The sequence below is a fragment of the Anolis carolinensis genome, chromosome 3, assembly GCF_035594765.1.
Source record: "Anolis carolinensis isolate JA03-04 chromosome 3, rAnoCar3.1.pri, whole genome shotgun sequence".
Lineage (NCBI taxonomy): Eukaryota > Metazoa > Chordata > Lepidosauria > Squamata > Dactyloidae > Anolis > Anolis carolinensis.
Genome location: NC_085843.1, coordinates 23,279,993 through 23,293,429, shown reverse-complemented (window position 1 = coordinate 23,293,429; position 13,437 = coordinate 23,279,993). Strand labels below are relative to the sequence as shown.

General features: G+C 44.6%; 1 protein-coding gene across 3 annotated transcripts in view; it reads right to left on the bottom strand.

The window, feature by feature from the left end:
* Positions 1 to 13,437, bottom strand: part of dync2h1 (dynein cytoplasmic 2 heavy chain 1) — a 205,090-nt gene that overhangs the window by 144,635 nt on the left and 47,018 nt on the right. For all 3 annotated transcript variants that reach the window (XR_010004055.1, XM_003219289.4, XM_062974574.1), the window contains exons 35-40: positions 11,796 to 11,978; positions 10,456 to 10,679; positions 9,298 to 9,413; positions 7,894 to 8,093; positions 6,989 to 7,253; positions 6,172 to 6,379 (exon numbers count right to left, since the gene is read on the bottom strand). Coding sequence is in view for 2 of the 3 variants with exons in the window: in XM_003219289.4 (XP_003219337.2) it covers positions 6,172 to 6,379; positions 6,989 to 7,253; positions 7,894 to 8,093; positions 9,298 to 9,413; positions 10,456 to 10,679; positions 11,796 to 11,978 (1,196 nt within the window). In the remaining variant the exon portion in view is untranslated. The remainder of the gene's footprint in view (positions 1 to 6,171; positions 6,380 to 6,988; positions 7,254 to 7,893; positions 8,094 to 9,297; positions 9,414 to 10,455; positions 10,680 to 11,795; positions 11,979 to 13,437) is intronic.

Sequence of the window (13,437 nt, the reverse complement as noted above, 5' to 3'; positions counted from 1 at the left end):
CGCCACCCATAAGCACCAATTAACCAAGGCCAGAATGTCTACCGGAACCGTGCCGGGCGGCCAGCCGATTACCTACACCATCGACAAGGATGAGGTGGACCGAATCCGTGATAAGCTCAATGCACAGGATGGGGAAATAAAGGGTTTGAAGGAACGCGGAATCCGTCTTCCGGCCATGGCGTTGCCAACCAAGTTTACTGGAGAAGCTTCTAAGGTTCATGTTTTCCGTCGCCAATGCCAAGCTTATCTAGAGGCCCGTGATGCCGAGTTTCCCCAGGAAGACATCAAGGTGGCGTGGATTTACAGTCTCCTAGACGGGCCAGCGGCTAACTGGGCGACGGCTCTGTTCGACCAAGCCTCCCCACATCTAAGGTCAGCGCAACATTTCTTGGACCACCTTAAGGCGACCTGGGGAATCGAGGACAATTTGGAGGCAGCCGGGCACAAACTCCGCCGCCTCTTCCAAGGAGACAGACCCATGTCTCAGTACATAGCCGAGTTCCGAGTGCTGGCCCACAACACCGGCTGGAACGATGTTGCCCTCAGAGGACAATTTCGGGAGGGTCTCAACATTGAAATGCTGGAGGAAATCTCCAAGGTGGATCCTCCCCAAACGCCTGAAGCACTCATCGATCAATGTTTACGGGCTGAAGTCATGATTGCCAACAGGAAACAGTGGGTACGAGGCCAGAGCGGTAGAGCTGGGGCAAAACCCCCCGCTCCCGCCAGCGTTCAGCCGCGTCCAGTGTGGAGACCCCCACCACCATCCCCATACCCCAGAGGGAGCGAGGAGGTGCCGATGCAGTTGGGCAATGTGCGTCCCAGATTAGATGCCGCCGAGAAGGCCCGCCGCCAACGCCTAAATCTCTGTTGGTATTGCGGGAATGGGGGCCACTTCGCCAGAGAGTGCCCAGCCAAAGGGAAGCCCGCCGCCCGTCTTGCGGCGGCGTCCTCCACGGAGACGAAGGCGTCTGAGGCGGCTGGCACACAGCCGGCGGGGGAAGCCAACGACCGGGCGTAGAGAGGCTCGCCAACCCGGTCAAGAAACCCATTCAAGAGCCGCCAACCGGGGTCCTGTTCCTTCTAGTGGTCACCTTATGGTCAGCAAAAAAGGGACCCGTCATGATCCACGCCATGATAGACTCAGGAGCTACCAACAATTTCATTGATAGAGAGTATGCCGACTCTCTGGGATTACAATATGACTTCAAGAATGCCCGTGTGGTACAAGCCATCGATGGCCGTCCTCTCAAGACGGGCCCCGTAAGCCAGTGGTCGGAACCCACCAGGATGTGGATAAGGGAACATATGGAAGAGATTTCCTTCTTTGTTACTGAGGTTCCCCATTTCCCTGTGATTTTGGGGATTCCATGGCTGACACTTCACGACCCAAGCATCTCCTGGTCCAACAGAGAACTGCAGTTTGCTTCAAGGTACTGCCAAAACCATTGCCTCGTAGCCAAGGTCTGCCATGCCACAGACACCGAGCCCATTATCACCTTGCCAAAGAAGTACTCCGAGTATTGGGATGTATTCAATGAAAAAGAAGCCGAAAAATTACCCCCACATAGACCTTATGACTGTGCCATAGACTTGGTGGAGGGGGCCCCGATCCCGCGAGGGCATCTCTACTCCCTGACTGAACCAGAGCAAGAAGCTCTCAGGGAATTCATAGAGACAAACCTTCGCAAGGGATTCATCAGACCCTCTCAATCCCCAGCTGCCTCCCCAGTGATGTTTGTGAAGAAGAAGTCAGGGGAATTACGCTTGGTGGTGGACTACAGAGCATTGAATAATATCACCAAGCGGAACAGCTATCCCCTGCCCTTAATCTCGGATCTACTAGACCGACTTCGAGGAGCCAAGGTTTACACCAAGCTGGATCTTCGGGGGGCTTACAACTTAGTTCGCATCAGAGAAGGGGACGAGTGGAAGACCGCCTTCCAGACTAAATTCGGATTATTCGAGTCCCGAGTTATGAATTATGGATTATGCGGAGCTCCCGCAACGTTCCAGCATTTTGTCAATGACATTTTCCAGGACTATCTAGATAGGTTCTTGATAATCTACCTGGACGATTTTTTGGTGTTTTCTAGATCACAATCAGAACATGAGAACCACGTCAAAATGGTGTTACAACGATTGCGGGATCATGGACTTTATGCCAAGCTGGAAAAATGCGCTTTTGATCTACAAGAGGTAGATTTCCTTGGATACCGTATCTCGCCTCTAGGGCTCTCCATGGATCCAGCCAAGGTTTCAGCAGTATTGGAATGGCGGGCGCCAACTAACAAGAAGGAGGTGCAGCGATTCTTGGGGTTCGCGAACTATTACCGCAAGTTCATTCCAGATTTTGCCCGCTGGTCTGACCCAATCACTAGCTGCATCCGTGGAAAACAGCCCTTCCGCTGGACTGATCAAGCAGAGAAAGGGTTCCAGCAACTAAAGAAATTATTCACATCCCAGCCAATCCTTCAGCATCCAGATCCTGAAACCCTTTTTGTGGTGCAAGCGGACGCCTCTGATGTGGCAATTGGGGCTGTGCTCCTACAACCGGTGGGAGATCACCTTCATCCTTGTGCCTATTATTCTCGTCAACTAACCGCACCAGAGGGGAACTATACCATTTGGGAAAAGGAACTATTAGCCATAAAGGCAGCTTTTGAAACTTGGAGACATTGGCTAGAAGGGGCCAAATTTCCCATTGAAGTCCACACTGATCATCGGAATCTAGAACATCTAAGAACTGCCCGCAAGCTAAATCAGAGGCAGCAACGTTGGGCTTTATTCTTTGAACGTTTCAACTTCCAGATTCATTATGTGACCCCAGCCCAAACCAAGCAAGCAGACGCCCTGTCACGTAAACCGGAATACGCTGCAGGACGTAAGGAGACCCTTGAATCCCAACTATTACAACCCGAGAACTTTGCCACGCTCACAGTGGGGAACACCAAATCCACTCCCATTGGTTCAACTTCCTCTACTCCAGGACCCATCTGTGCTCAAGAAATCAGGGCTAGTCAGCAAGCAGATCCCTGGGCGCAGGACCAACTTCGTCAAGGTCTGCATTTTCCCTTTTCGCTTAAAGATGGACTGCTTTGCTATAGAAATCATGTTTATATCCCACCCGGACCGGGCAGGGAAAAAGCACTTCGTCTGTGTCATGACTGCAAACCAGCAGGGCATTTCGGACTATTTAAAACCATGCATCTGATCCTAAGAGATTTCTGGTGGCCCAAGATCCGCAAAGATGTGGAAAAATATGTCAACACCTGCCCAGTATGCCAGCGCTCCAAGATAAGAAGGGAAAAGCCCTCAGGGCTTCTACACCCCCTTCCTACCCCATCTCGCCCATGGGAAATAATTTCTGCGGATTTCATCACTGACCTACCACCTTCCTGTGGATTCACCACGATCCTAGTGGTGGTGGACCTTTTCACCAAGTTAGCCCATTTCATTCCCTGTGAAGGCCTCCCCACGGCCAAAGAGACTGCAGATCTATTCCTTCAACATGTTTTCAGACTACATGGATTGCCCAAGAGTTTGGTCACAGACCGTGGATCTCAATTCACCTCTCGTTTCTGGAAGGCACTACAAAAACTATTGGGCATAGACTCTCGTTTATCTTCAGCTCATCATCCCCAAACAGATGGGCAAACGGAGCGCACCAATGCCACTTTGGAACAGTATCTTCGCTGTTATGTAAACTACCAACAGGACAATTGGACTTCTCTGTTACCACTGTCAGAGTTTGCCTACAACAATGGAGTTTAAGCTTCTACAAAAGAAACGCCGTTCTTTGCAAACTACGGCTTCCATCCACGTTTCTTTCCCCCTGTCATTGAAACTTCAGAAGTTCCCGCAGCAGAGGATTGGCTGCAGGAACTCACAGCGGTGCAACAACTTTTGCTCCAACAACTAGACCAAGCCAAGGAGGACTATAAACGTCACGCGGACAAACATCGCCAACCGGGCCCCGAAATCAAGGTAGGAGATCGGGTTTTCCTGTCCACTCGCTTTTTGCCCTCCCATCGCCCTTGCCGGAAGTTGGATGCCCGTTTCATTGGCCCCTATCCAGTGGTAGCGCAATTAAACCCCGTGACTTTCAAACTCCAACTTCCGCGTTCAATGCGCATTCACCCAGTGTTTCACCGCTCCCTGCTCCTTCCGGCGGATGGTGTGCGTCCTGATACAGACCAACCGGCCCCCCCTCCTGTTTTGATGAATGGGGAGGAGGAGTTCGAGGTTGAGGACATTTTGGATTCTCGCTTTCACCGCCGCCGCCTACAATATCTCATTGACTGGGTGGGTTTTGGCCCTGAGGAACGCTCTTGGGAAGACGCCTCCACAGTCCATGCTCCTGATTTAACCCGTCGCTTTCATCAAACCTATCCCGCCAAGCCGCGACCTCGCGCCTCGGGGAGAGAGTCCCAGTTTGGGAGGGGCCTTGAGGAGGGGGATAGTGTGATGACTCATGGGCCTTGTAGTCCTGCTCATGACATTGTAATGCCTGATGAAGAAGAAAACTTGGGTTTTTTACCTTCCCAGTCAGAACTGGAATCTTCTCAGCCAGATCTTTCCCAGGCAGATCTGGGAACCTTGCACCTGCAAGAAAGTTGTGTCCCAGAAGTATGTCAAACAAACCCTGAGCCTACATCTCCCGTGTTCTCTCGCCATGAGTTTTGTAAACAACAGAGGGGTTTGGAAGCAGCTTCGCGCAGGAGTGCTAGAATAGCAGCTAAGAATGTAGCCAATTAAGCCTGCTTTTCGTGAGAATCTTTAAGGAGTCAAACATCTGGTCTCAGAGTTTAGCTTTCGTTTCTGGTTCCCAGAGAACTGCTTCGGCGGGAAAGTTAGACTCTATATAGGTGTTTTACCCGCGTAGTAACTTCGCGGAGTCAATTCGTCAGCCTCCGGAGCGAGTTGTGTCTGGACAGCGCGCTCCGTTTCAAGCCTCGTTCCTGCTCAAGCCTTGTCCTTGTTTCCAGCCTTCGCTCCTGTTTCCCAGCCTTTGTTTACCTACGGACCTTGCCTTGTTTCCCAGGACTAAACCTTGCCTTGTTTCACGGATTTTACCAAGTTATTCCACGGACCTTGTTCTTGTTCCTCGTTACCTTGTTCCACGATTCAAGCCTTGTTTCAAGTATCAAGTTATTTCCTAGCCTTGCTCAAGTTCATGGACTAAAGGACCTTGTCATCTCCCCTCACTTTGCCTGGCAAAGTGAGTGTTTCGGTTATTGGATTACAACTTTGGACCTTAATATTTCATATTGGACATTGTTTCTTTGGACTAATTTTGACCTTTCCTGAAAGGTCTGCTTCTGGACTAACTTTTACATTTGCTTTTACTAACTTTATATATTTCCTTAATAAAGATATTAGATAGAATCTGGCCTCTGCGTATGGTTATTGGTGCTCTGTAGCCTGGGTCGTGACAAGCATGTACAATACTGTTGGAGCAAGTGAATTTTACAAGAAAGAGATATTTAAATAAAAAGGACGAGGGAGCAAAAAAGAGTGAAGGAATTTGGGAAAGAGATAGTGTTGCCAAGAACCAGGACAAGAGATTTGGGTGAGCGTTAAAGAGAGAGATCAAACTGACCTGACAGAAATGGGAGGGAAAATTGTGCAGAAAATTATCTTGTAAATGATTGCTTTGTTTTGGAACAAAGGGGGTCAAAATGTTTAGGAACAGAGAGACACTGATTTGAAGGATGAGGCTGAGAGCGAGAAAGCAAGACAGGAAAGAAGGAAAAGGAAGTTTGATTGTTTACGTCAATCTGAGGGCCCTTCCACACACCCATATAACCCAGAATAGCAAGACGGAAAAACCCACAATATCTACTTTGAACTGGGTTATCTGAGTCCACACTGCCATATATTCCAGTTCAAAGCAGATAATGTGGAATTTTATTCAGCTGTGTGAAAGGGATCTGAGACTATAAAACCCATGATGCAGGAACAGTTAAACATGGTACCATCTTGATGCTTTCTTGCCTTGCCTGAACCACCCACCTTAGTTCTTTTGCAGAATTAAACTATTTTAATTGTATTTCAAATCTCTTTGTTTCTAGTCTCTAATTGGGAATAGGGACTAGAAATATCTGGGCACTGTGTCTAAACAATACTGTAAAGCATAAAAACCTATAGTTATGTGAAATGTAAAATTACCTTAGAAAAATCATTCCCATTCGGGATATTGTGGCAGGAGAAGCACAACTCAAGTCATGCGTTTCAAAGACAAAATTAACATTTGGGCCAAACTGAATTCTTTCACCACTAGGCATAGTGAGCAGACGGTTGTCATCAAGGACAGAATTCAAAGATTCGATCCACTCAGGGTCAATGTCACCATCACAGATTATCCATGAAGTAACATCTGTTCACAATAAATAATAAAACATTATTTCTCATATGCTAGCTGCTTTTCAGTAGAAATTCAGATTCAATTTAAGTTGGCTCAATCTTAGATGGAAACATGGAGATAAGCATTGATTTCTTAGCACAGTGTACAAGTCTAATGTGCAAAACAAAGAAAAATGAAAATAAAAGCTGTTCAGAAAGGAGAAAAGTCACACAAAAAAAGAAATGTGGATTCTTGTCCTGATCTGCTGTTACAATGGAATTAACAACATACTGGCTATGGATTAAACCTTCAGCCGTCGAGGGTATCCAACCAATTCTCATTATAACAATCATTTTCTTATTTTGCTTACTATATTAGTGTTTTTTTTTACATCTTTGCTCTTGCTTTCTGCTAGGTAATGTACTGCTAGTAGCCTTACCATGAAAAGGAACCTAATCATTGTGGATTGCTCCTCATTCTATCCCACTAATATATTATTACTCCCACAAACTAACATTGTACTTACAATATTTTAACACTGACACTATAGTCTATGCATGCATAACTGGAAATAAGAGCCATCCAACACAATGGGACTTGCTTCTGCTAAAACATATATAGGAATGGAGAAAGAATACATACCTGGAAGTTCTCGTACTACTTGCCGAGCACTGTTTGTCAGTACACCATCTGACCATTCTCTGGTATCCATATCAATATGGCCCAGCAACTGACGGCGAGGCATGGCTTTGGGATTCATGGTATATTGTTTCACTACTTTCCCAATTTTTCCAAGTGCAGCCCTTAACATACGCCAGAGAGTTGATTTACCTGCCCCACTTGGGCCTACAATAACTACTCCCATTCTCTGTCGTAGTTGTTCATACAATTCCAAAACCTTCTTAATCTTTGAAGAAAATAGATAAAAATAGTTACATGTTTAGACTACTTCCTTCACCTGAATAAGCAGCAAATAAAAGATATTTTCAGAATTACAGTTACAAATTAATAACAAGAAAATCTTATTGTTTTGAATAATTTCTATCTGACAAGTATAATTCCCTAATTAACTATTTTTAGGCCTTTATTCTTCTCTCTAATTTGACTATTTTGCAGAAATAAATGCCACAATAGTCAAAGAGATTTAACAAAATGGTTTAAACCGGAATGAGATTTCAGTTATTGGCTCAGTTCATGTTACTTTGGCATAAACTGGATAACTCTGAATGAGATTTCAGTTTTTGTCTCGGTTCATGTTACTTTGGCATAAATTAATTGGCATAATAACATCTCTCAATAATGGAGGCTAGACTCTTATTTACAGTCCTGACTAGAGAAGACCCAATGAAATAATAGGATTTCAACATTTGACAATTGACATTTCAACAACTGATTCAAAGTGTGTACTCTACCTGGAAGCAACCATTAAGATTAAGGCCAATGTAATCGGGATTTTGCATTTACATTTCCATAACCAAAAGAGATTGCCTGGATGCCTTAAAGAACTTATAATGAAATGATTGAATATGGTTGTACTTGATATTTACCTGGGTAGATATTATTTCCAAATTAGCCTCCTCAAAAGCTTCTTCCAAAGCACTATTTAGCTCAGCATAATCTACATCCTTAAAATCAATACCTGGGAAGACATCTTTTACCAATGCATCAAATCGTGCACAATCCGCAAATGTCAGTTTTGACATGGTATTGAGTCGCAAAGCTTGGACAACAATATGACTTTCATTAACTGCATGGGAGAACAGAAATGATAAAGTTTAGTTGATGCTGCCTTGAAGAAGTAAGGTAGGTACATCCATGATCACAAAAGCAGCACAGACCCAACAGGAGTATGATTTGCACTGTCCTAAATTTCAAATGCAATGGAAATGTGATAATGGATAAAAAGCAGATTAAGTGGAGAAAATGAAACCACAATTGACGTAGCTACAACATGAATCCTTAAACTCATGGCCACTGCCAAAGTGATAAATCGATGAAGAGAATCCTGTGATCTTGGTAACAATATGCTCAAAAGAATAGAAAAGGTTAACTAATACATCTGCTGCTTATCAAGCAAAATACAATCCACCAGTCATGTCTGGCCCATCAGCCATGACTGGAAAACCACCTGAAACACCTCTTTTTAACTAATTCTCTAAGGATGTAAAAGAAAGGGTTCTGCAACTATTTTTGATGATAGGACATTTTGAAAAATTAGTATCCAATTTGAGAGCTTGAGAACTGAGAATGAGAATGGTTTGCCCATTTAACAGATGATTAAGTACAGAAATAGTCTCTTGCTGAATAGCTTAACTGTTTGCTAGAAACTGACTTGAAAGTAATTGGATCTACTGCACATAAACAACACTATTCAGAAATGCAGAATGTGAAAAAAGAGTACTCCCTTGCTCCATGTGGCAATACTGCATTTATTAATTCATGAGGTGCATCTTTACTACACTACAATCACAAAAGTGTATAGTGTCAGATGAACATATATTAATCTGTTAACTGTCCACTCTTCTTAAGATGATACTAACTGTGGAAAGCATTCATGTTATATTTGCTTTTCAAATGATTCTTACAAAATCATCATCATAGATTTTACATACTAGTTCAAAGTATGTTGTTTCAAGCATTTTCCACTTACAGTGACCAAAAAGCAAAATTATTGTGATTCTTTCTTGGCATGATTTCTAAGTGGGGGCTGCCACTGCCATGCCCCAAGGCTAAGAGAGAATGACTTGCCAAGGTCACCCAGTTACTGATTTGAACTCTGGTGTCCTTGATTTATAATTCAATGGGCAAGTCACTACACACAATGATTCTTATCATATCCAAAGCTTTTACTGGAGAATACTTACCTCTAGAAGTCACCCAAAAAGACATGTTTATGTGTGTGCATATATGTGTGTGTGTGTGTATGTGTGTGTGTGTGTGTATAGATTTACCTTTCTCTTTTATTCCATGTTTTTTCAGCTGACGAAGAAGATTGCCACATCCTCTCAGAACAGTCTTCAGCGCTCGCAAGCCCCAATCATAATGCTGTTGAGGTGTCAAGAGCTCCCTGAATTTTTAAAATAGTTGTTTTAAAATGTTTCTTCTATTAATTTTTGGTATTAGAATAATAACTTATGAAGATCCATTAAATCATATTATCATACTGACTCAGGCCCCATCTACACTGACCATTTAATGCAGTTTCAAAGCTGTATTGAAAAAAAATGGTTTTGATTTGCGGATAATTACATAAAAAATCCTGGAACCAATTTGAGGCCTGGATGGTAACTACATGAACCAGAAAGCATTAATGTGCACTAGGGGCTTTCTTTCACATGCTTTTGTAGAAGCTTGTCATCTGGTTGCTGCAATTCAAAGCAAATGGTAGCATTTGCCAATAGTTTCATAAGCATTCGTGCCGACTCTACTGTTCTCTATATATATGCCCATCATACTTTGGCATTTTCAGCCTTGGCCTGTGTATTCTTTTCTTGGTCCACTTCTCTTGATGATACTGATTTTTAATCTGGCTAGATCTTACAAAAATATCATTTGGAAAAAAAGCAACTAAATATGTAAGGGACTCTTGAATAGATCCAAATTGGATAAACAATGTCAAATTAATCAGAATACCATGGAATTTCAAATAATAATTAGTGAAATGAAGAGCATGGGGATCCATAGCAACAGATCAACAAGATTTGATTCTTCATTCTAGGATTCCACTGAGAATATATAAAATCCTTTTCCTTCACATATTTACTCCCAATACTGTAATCGAAGTTCACAGACATGCTTCCATCTTGGTGCTTATAGGTAAGAAGGAAAGCAAGACTGAGGGAGAGTAGTTTATTTGGAACGCCCTACAGACAGTGTCCAGTCTAGGATGTAACAGTTCATATTCTTAATGATAACCATACATTAGATCAAATCACAGCAAAAAGTTATGCAGCCATGATTTTTTCCTGTTTTAGTTTTACTATTAAGCATAGCACCTCAAAGAGATAGGACACAATTCATATAATCCTTGGCACTATTTCCTAAAAGAAAGTTGAAACAGAATGGAGGCACGCAGGAGAAAGAAAAAAGGTGTATTTATGACCACTTACCTTGCTAAATTAAAAATGTCTACTAATTTTCTTCCCAGAGGTTTAGCATCTTTAAAACCTTCTGAATACAAAATAACTTCTGCAATGAGTTCATTATCAGGACGAGTCATAGCAACTGGCCTAAAAAGTTGTTTGAGATTGTCAGGCAATTTCTGTCTGCCTCCATAGCCTTTTCCAGCAGGGTTCATAGTGATAAAAATTCCAGAATTATGATCCATATCAACCTGGCATTAAAAAGCAATGCATTTTAACAGGCTGTAACAAGAGCTGTATTCAACTCATGAGGACACAAGCTAATTATGCGATGAAAAATGGTATTCTCAACTTCTTCCTCTCAAATACCAGGAGAACCAGGCAACAAAGGCTACCTCTGTTAATTAGCACTTATCGAATTTGTAACATCTGATACAGGTGGAGGCACTTTCCATCTTGCAACTCTGTATATATGTTGTAAGGACACTGAAACCTTATGCTCCTTTGCAATTGTTATCATTCTTGTTTGCAGAATATGCCAAACACCCCGAACCTCCAAGCAAGATATAAATCATCACATAAAAAGTACATCCCTTAATCTGTTTTGTAAGATGAAAAGAAATAAAAAGGATCTCTGTGTAGATTCTCCTAGTCTGCTTAAATAAATTTACATTGTTCTTCTAACGTGTAATGTGTGCCATCCAAACATGTGTGACGATCTGGGACAGCAGGCTGATACTTATATAATTTGTGGAGACTTTAGTGTAAAAGTTGGACCAACTGTTAATGTGAGAACTGTCACAATTAAAATTGAACAAATTAGTTGAGTTAACAACATCGCTAACTCTTGTCTTCCTAATGTTGCATTCAACAAAAAGACTTTAAGAATGAACTAATGCAGAGAAACATTTTGGGTGGTTCAAATGGTGCTTTGAAAAAACACTATGAACTGCAAATTGAATTTCCCTTATCCAAAATGTTTGGGGCCATTTCTTTTAATTGGGGGCGAGGGGATTCCAGTTTTTGGAACACTTTTATTTACATATAGATAGTAATTGAAGGATGTGGGGAAATGGTGTCAGTCACACAACTAGCACTGACTGAGTTTTTCCTCAAGGCGCTCTTGTTTCATCACTATCAGAAATTTGACAAAGAAAAGAGAAGGGGAGAATGAATGTACCCATGTGTGAGGGGGCTCCTCTTACATAAGGTTATTCCAAAAAGCAGACATCTGAGCTCTCCACCCTTTCAGCAAAGTAGTCTCATCATGTCTCGGGGCTGGACAGAGGCATTTGCCGATGAAATATGTTGTCTCTCCTAATATCTTACAACACAGGGTAAGCAAAAGAGTACTTAAGATACTATACCTCCTTTCCAAGTAATTCACACACAGGTCGGTGTTTCTTCAGAGCATGCTGAATTGTCTGGATTTGCATAGATACAGCAGAGAGCACAGCTTCCTCCAGGCGATTAAACTCATCAAAACAGCCCCAGGCTCCACATTTCACCAAACCAACAAAGATTCTCCCCATTGATTTCACATCAATTCCCTTAAAAAGTAAGTGAGGACTGTTAGTTGAGATAGGCACACTTCAATGAAGATAACAGGTGAATGCACAACCCACTCCTAGTCTCATGACACTTGTGGGGGGAGGTTGAAATAATATCCACAATGGCACCATATATTTGCTTTTTCTTCGTGTACTCTGTGAATGCACACTAATGGAGAAGCTGCGCCTGCGCAGGTTCCGACGGAAACTCTTCCAAGCTGAAGTTCAAATTTTGGCGGTAACCACGCCCCCTTCCCAAGGGGCATATAAGGCAGCCCCAGGCGCCCGCTCTCCAGTTCCTTTTTTTCCGCCGCAAGGTTCACTTCGGACTCTTCGCATGTCTACTACTCGTTTCAAACGCTGCACGCAGTGTGCTGCTAAAATTCCTGATTCGGACGGCCACGCCAAGTGCCTCTTCTGTCTTGGCGAGGCTCATGTGGTCGGTACCTGCCGTTTCTGCCTAGCTCTCACAGCTCAGGCCAGAAAGAACAGAGCCGCTAGGCTCAGAGCGGCGCTCTACGAAAGATCTCTCGCGCCAGAACCGACTCCGTCGATGTCGGGTGCGTCGTCGTCTTCAGCTCTGAGAGCAATGTCGGCGCCACCAGCCAAGCCTCCGACAACTAAAGCCTCCTCGGTCTCGTCCAGGGCGTCCAGGACTTCCAGGGCTGCTAAACCGGCCAAACCGCCGTGTACCGTGACGACGGCTACTGTATCGACCCGCTCCGGGAAGGTGGGGCCTTCCTCGACGTCGAGCTCTCTGGCTTCGGTGACCTCGATCCGCTCTCGTATCGGCTCCCCGCCTTCCTCCTCTGCTATTAAGATAGCCTTTAAGAGGGCTCACGAGGAGTCTCGTCGAGCGCAATCTGACTCAGCTGTGGTTCCTCCCACACCTGGCAAGTCCTTGAGGGTTGCATCCAAGCAACCGCCGACAAAAAAACAGCTGACTCAGCGCTCCTCCTCCTCGGCCTCCTCAAGGAGAGACCCGCTGTCCTCCTCGGCAACCTCCTCGAGAAGGTCTTCTCCAATTGTGCCAGCCCAGAGGCCTAGAGATGTTTCTCAATCTCCGTTGCACCCCCTATCCGACGGGGAGCTGCAGGACTCACCCCACCACTCTACCCAAACGGTGGTCAGGGTGCCGGTACCGGAGCCGCCTGCGCCGCCTCACTCTTCGCGCCAACAGCTCTTCCCTCCCACCTCGACACCGGAGCGTGGTAGACAAACGGCTCGCCTGGCTCAGGCGGCCCAGGCCTCAGCCTCTAAAGATCCTCGGCTCCCGGCACTCTCTTCTCGCGAGGCCATGCCTCCCCCCGAGACTGTGCTTTCTTCTCCCCCTCAGTCCCCCCAAGGGGCTGAGGAGGAAGATGCTGACATTGACCGCCCAGACTCTGTTCTCTCCGCTTCGGTAGTCTCTCTCGGTCTCGACCTCTCTCCTCCTCACGATGCGTATGAGGCGGACCCG